This window comes from Stegastes partitus, unplaced genomic scaffold, assembly GCF_000690725.1.
Source record: "Stegastes partitus isolate 25-593 unplaced genomic scaffold, Stegastes_partitus-1.0.2 Scaffold506, whole genome shotgun sequence".
NCBI classification, from domain to species: Eukaryota; Metazoa; Chordata; class Actinopteri; family Pomacentridae; genus Stegastes; species Stegastes partitus.
In genome coordinates this window covers 208,108-213,880 of record NW_007578237.1, presented here as the reverse complement: position 1 = coordinate 213,880, position 5,773 = coordinate 208,108, and the positions used below count along the sequence as shown (strand labels likewise).

Below are 5,773 nucleotides of genomic sequence, written 5' to 3'. Positions count from 1 at the left end.
GATTTAATTAATAAGCCACTACCAGAAGACGTGGAGGTCCGTAACATAAAAGCAAATCAGATAAATATGAAGGAGCAAGACCATTAAAAATTTCATAAACTAACAAAAGGAAATCAGTTCTTAAAGAGGCCAACCAGTGCATGTGGACCACAAATCAATCAATCAATCAATCACTTTATTTATATAGCACATTTTCAAAACCACAGGGGTAGCCAAAGTGCTGCACATTGACACATGACAACAAAAGTCAAAGCACAAACAAATAAACAAACAAACAAACAAATCAGAGAGTTAGTCCCTGAACATGGAGGGAAAAGGAGGCGACAAACCTGTACGGAGGAGCCTAAGACTCCATTACTGCCCCTCTCCCACAGACGGTTCTTTCTCTGGACCCTCCTTTGTCAGCTGCTGCCGGGCCCCTGGGACGAGCGGGCCCACGCTCAGGGAGCCCTGGCGCAGGAAGACAGGCCTGTATCCTTGGTGATGGCTCGGTGTTTCTGTGGTGACAGGTGTGTCCATTCAGAGCGGACGTCAGGAGGACGAGGTGCAGAGTCGGCACGCAGCTCAGGTGTTGATGGCTGCATTCAGTGGAGCAGCGTTTGGTCACCAGCCTGTCAGTGTGCCAGCTCATTGGGCTGTCTTTATGAGGACCGGTCCTGACTCACAGACAGTGTTTTGAGTACGTTTCATGGGTTGTGAGGACTTTCAGGACTTTAAAGGGCAACTTGAGGGTAAAGAATCAGTTGAAGGTTAGGGTAAGGTGCTATACATGAAGGTTTACTGCATTTTCTAGCAGCTTCTGAAGAGTTTCATAGTGATGCATTTACCTCCTTCAACTGTATGAGCTAAACAGTGAGTTTTACAGAGTTAAAACAGTCGGTGTCCTGGACTTAGCAAATGCTCAGTGAAGCAGTTTTCCAGAGTTTCTTTCTGCCTCCTTAAGATAAGATGAGATGAATAACAAGGAAACTGGAGCAGCTGCCAGTTAGACGACTGCAACAGGCTAAATGTAGCACATGTGGTAAATAAAAGGAAAAGTTTTTGTATTGTGTGTTTTTAGAATAACAGCAAAAGAAGCTGAATCATATGAATCTAATGATACACTTTCTACTCTGAGACTAGAGTGTAAAACTCCATCCACAAGTCCTGAAAAGAGCGGCCTGGCTTTCACACAGTGACCTGTATCCTCCATTAGTTTGAGCCTCAGTCTTCCTGCAGTTGGTGTATGGAGCCATCGCTGTGCGTACAGGCCGCCATTGACGTCCCCGTGGAATTCCAGCACTTCACACCTAATTATCTCACTCCACTGTTCAGCCTCTTATTGAGACTCTGGCATCACAACACAGCTAGCTGAAAGGAGACAGATCTTGTATTAGACAGTCTCAGTCTTTGCTTCCAGCTGGCTAGCTTCCCATAGAGAAACAACGGAAAACAAAGAGGCGAGCAGCGCTCAATAAACTTCTAACGACAATCTCCATTCACTCCTATTCTGTCTCCACCCTGGTGAGTCTCCCAGCTCCTCTCCATCAGCTCTGGTTTTTTCACCCTATAGCTAATTGGCAGCAACGTTTTAATTCCCCCCCTCGTGCCCCCCTCCTTGTTAAGTGATGAATTGTTGGCTGGGGATCAAACAGGAGTGGTGCCCACTGTGCACCATGCCCGTCACTACCTGCTGGCACACATGAGCCCCGGGACTGGCTCGGGGCCAAGGGGCCACAGGCCTGCTTGGCGGGGCCACGCTGCCGGGGCCGGAGGTCGGCACCGTGTGGGGGGGTGTGAGCGTCCCCGTGCACTTCCTAACACGGGATTGGGTTTTAGCGCTCCGTCTCTTTTTGTGTCTGCACATCTCTTTCTCACACTCCCCTCTTCCTTGTTGTTGCAGATCAACAGCAGGTTGAAGCAGATTGAGAAGGAGTACGGTCAGAAGCTCGCCAGGTCTGCCCAGGTAATCAGCTCTCTCTTCTGCCCCTTCTTTCATTTTATGGTCCTCTCTTCCTACTCACCTGTGTGACAGACAAAATGCACTGATGGGAGGAGGGTGAGGAGGCAGGGACGGCGTGGCCTGAAGTAGAAATGCAGCCAGTTCCAAATGAATGACTTCAACACAGAAGGTCGTTTATTCCATCTGAAATCATCAGGTGCCTCCTGCTCGACCGTCTCTGATGGCTTTTTATCATCATGTTCCATCCGTATTTAAGCCTCAGATTGATCCATCAGCTACTTTCTGAAAGTTCAATAGAAACAACTGTTCTTTTATTTTTTTTAGCTCAGCATTCTAAATGTTTTGTTTTGTAGAGTTGTGACATGCAGCTGTGTGTGGTTCAGAAAACATCAGGACTTCTGCATCATCCAGTTTTTGTTAGTGTGTGTTTAGAGATCCAAGTTTTTATGACAGCCTCAGGTTTTGTTTCATAATTCAACTCTCCCATAATTAGAGGTGATTCCATCTACTTGTATTGCAGATTCTGAATTTTTCCAGTTTTTATCTTTAATAGTTGCTGAATTAGTCGTACATTTCAGTGGTCGACAGGCAACTTCAAATAAAGTATCTCAAAACGTATTTGACATGTCAGTCTACAGTTTCAGAAATATCTGTATTTTAAGCAAACTTTAGGTAAATCAGAGATGGTTCAAGCAGAAGTTGTTGATGATTTGAGATGGAATGACCCAGTTACAATCACTTTCTCTTTACTTTCTCATTCCTTCTTTCATCCCTAATTCCACTTTGCTCAAAAAAAAGCGGTTTTAAACTTATGGACAGTTGTTTATTTTATCTTTTCTAATCCTTGGTATTACAAAATCATTTGACTTTTCAAGCTGCACAGAACAAGTAATATGAATGTGCTGGAACAAGGGTCCAGATCAGTGCAAAGAAACAAAAGCAAACTGCAGTTCCGTAAATGGCCACATGAGGTTGAAGTGGAACCATCCTCTTAGACCCCCGCCTTACAATGTCCCACTAACACCTATCATCTCTACAGCTGATTTAGATTTTTAAGTTACACCAATTGAAATTGTGCTGAGGCTTAAAGTTATGCATAATTGTGGGCGTGGCTACTTTGAGTGACAGGTGGCCACCATCACAGGATAGTCAGTGGCCCACAGATGTTTGTGTTGTTATGATCAGTCGTTTTTTTTTCCCTTGTAATGTAAACGGTTTGCACTGTTCACGCTTCTGTTCACGATATGGCACAATGAGAACGTGTGCTGCTGCTCACAAGGAGACGTTTCTGAGCTCTCACCCAACCGGTGGAGGCAGATGGCCGTCCCTCCCTGAGCCTGGTTCTGTCCGAGGTTGTTTTTCCCCTGTGGGGGTTTTGGTTCCGTCCCACCAGCAGACTGCTGAAGCTTATAGAGAATCCAGATGTTTGGATTGTTGGGTGTCTCTGTCTTTGTGAAGCGCTATGAGGTGACTGTTGTTGTAAATATGCGCTATACAAATAAAACTGAATTGAATTGAATTGAATTGAATTGAATTGAATTGAATTGAATGGAGCTGTTCTTCCACTTCACCCGTCTAGTCTTTGCTCCACCGTGTTGGAGGAAGACGAGCTGCTCAGCTCTCTGTAGCCCCCAAAGCCCTGACGTGTGCTTTCACAGGAGCAAACCACTGCAACATGTGGAAGCAGAAATATGAACTGACCTTAGGAGATCAGATGAGTCTCTGTGTTTCCCTCTCTCACGTTTGTCCTCTGTTCTCCGTCATCTCCTGCTCTCTGTACCACATCTCCATCCCTGCTTCTCCTCTCCATCGTCTGACCACATCTTTAACTTTATTTATTGTCTCCTCGGCCCATTTAGAACTGAGGTAACTCTAACTTCCTTTGGCATGCTCTGCCATTCAGCAACATGTCTCAGAAAGTTCAAGCAGCTTTTAATTCACCAGTTTAAAGATCCAAAGCAGCCTAAGTAGTGTTTACATTACAGAAGAAACGGGTTTTCTTCTTGATTATGTAGCAGGCTAAAATATTACAATCATTTGGCCGTAATTGCACCTCGTTACCCAAAGAGGAGATTCAAAGAGGGGGGTTTGTTGTTGTTCTTTCTTTCTTCTCCTCTTTAAATCCCCCCATTTTGGGTTGGCTGGCAAAGGCTCAGAGTTGAAAGCGGGGTTGACAAGCAGATGTTGTGAGAAAACGGTAGCTTATTAGGTTACACAATGTTCGACTTCAAAAGAAGTCGGATGCTGTGCGAAAGTTCAGCCATGTTTGCCTGCTTTGGCGGTGCAGTACGCCGCCGCAGACGGGCAACAAGTGATTAATCCTCTGTTTTCAGGACACAAAGCTGGCACCGGTTTAACAAACAGCACGCTGGCATTAAAGAAACGTCGCAGAATTCAACACCTTTGTCGGAGTGCGATGTTACACAGAGTTCTGCTGAATCCGTGGGTTTTGTGCAAACACATTAATATGCGTGATTAATGCAGACGGTTTGTCATGGCTTTGTTTTAAAAGGTAGAGGTGGAAGCAGGAGGTTCATGTTGCCTCCCCTTGGGGCAGCTCAGTCAAATGTAAACAAGAGGCCTTTGAACGTGGAGGGGTAACCCCAGTTGTTAACCCCTGGGTGTCTGACAGGGGGCATCTCTCTGGAGCTCAGCTGCATGGCTAATAGCCCAATTAAAAACATATCATGCCATACATTATCCTGAGGGAGCCGGAGACGCACCACAGAAGGGCATATATTTACTGCATCACACACACATCCCTCCTTGCTTTTGTTTCCCTGCCTCTCTCCTAATTAGTGTCTCCAATCCCATCCCGTGTTAAGCATGTAGCGGTGCGTGGTCCTCCTGGGTGACCCGTGAACCCAACAGGGCCGCGCTCTCTTCCCCCTCTTAATGATGGGGTTAGGGTGGGCGGCGTTGGAGAGATCATTACTCTGTCTCACCGTCCACCGGCCTGCTAGGCAGGTGGTGGAGGGAGTTTTCTATGGGAGGCACAGCGCACGAGAGGTGGAAGTTCATATGCAAATTAACCTAATTTATTTCACAAGTGTTCACATGTGACCTTTTAGGCATTAATCTGTTGCTGTATTTATTCTTTCTGATCATTTTTTCTGTTTTAAAGAGAATACTTGAAAACATCATCCCAGTTCATATGTAAAGATGCTGTTATTGTTTTCTCTCACCATTTCTAGAACTATACCAGGCCAAAACCCCCACATGTCTCTAATAAACATGCACTACACAAACCCAGCACCAGCAGAGCATTTAGCAGCATGAATATGAAGCTTTCATTGGTTGGCTGATCACAGGATGTACTGGCGTGCTGTTACTGATTTAAAGAAACTCACTATAAGAAGTGCTTGTTGTGTGGATGGTCAGAAACACAGAGAACAGGTGAACTGGTGACTCTGAGCTGCCTGTAGGGCTGAATTATGGTCTGTCTCCATGTACGAGCCCTGTGATCGACTGGTAGCCTGTCTGAGCCCCACAAAGCCTCTACAGAGGCTCAGTGGGTGTAACCGATGGATGGACGTTCTGTGTGGAGTTTTCATGTTCTTTCTGTTCCTGTGTTGGCTTTATCCAATTAATAACTAGGCATTTATTAATTGGATAAAGGTGTGAGTGTGAGCATGCACGTTGTCTGTCTGTGTTAGCCTTGTGATGGGCTATCGACCTGTCAGGATGGGCTCTGGTCCTCCAGGACCTCCTAAAGGACAAAGCAAGTGTAGCTAATGGATGACAACACAGATTCTGTGTCAAATCGCTAATTGATCCTTTAACACGTCCAAACAGCTCCAATTTTAGGTGTATATGCAGTCGTCCTCACAT

The 5,773-nt window shown here is 45.6% G+C and overlaps 1 protein-coding gene across 1 annotated transcript in view; it reads left to right on the top strand.

Annotated features, from left to right (window-relative positions):
- Positions 1–5,773, top strand: part of cep112 (centrosomal protein 112) — a 107,022-nt gene that overhangs the window by 74,704 nt on the left and 26,545 nt on the right. The window contains exon 22 of the mRNA XM_008287544.1: positions 1,883–1,945. Within this exon, the coding sequence (XP_008285766.1) occupies positions 1,883–1,945 (63 nt within the window). The remainder of the gene's footprint in view (positions 1–1,882; positions 1,946–5,773) is intronic.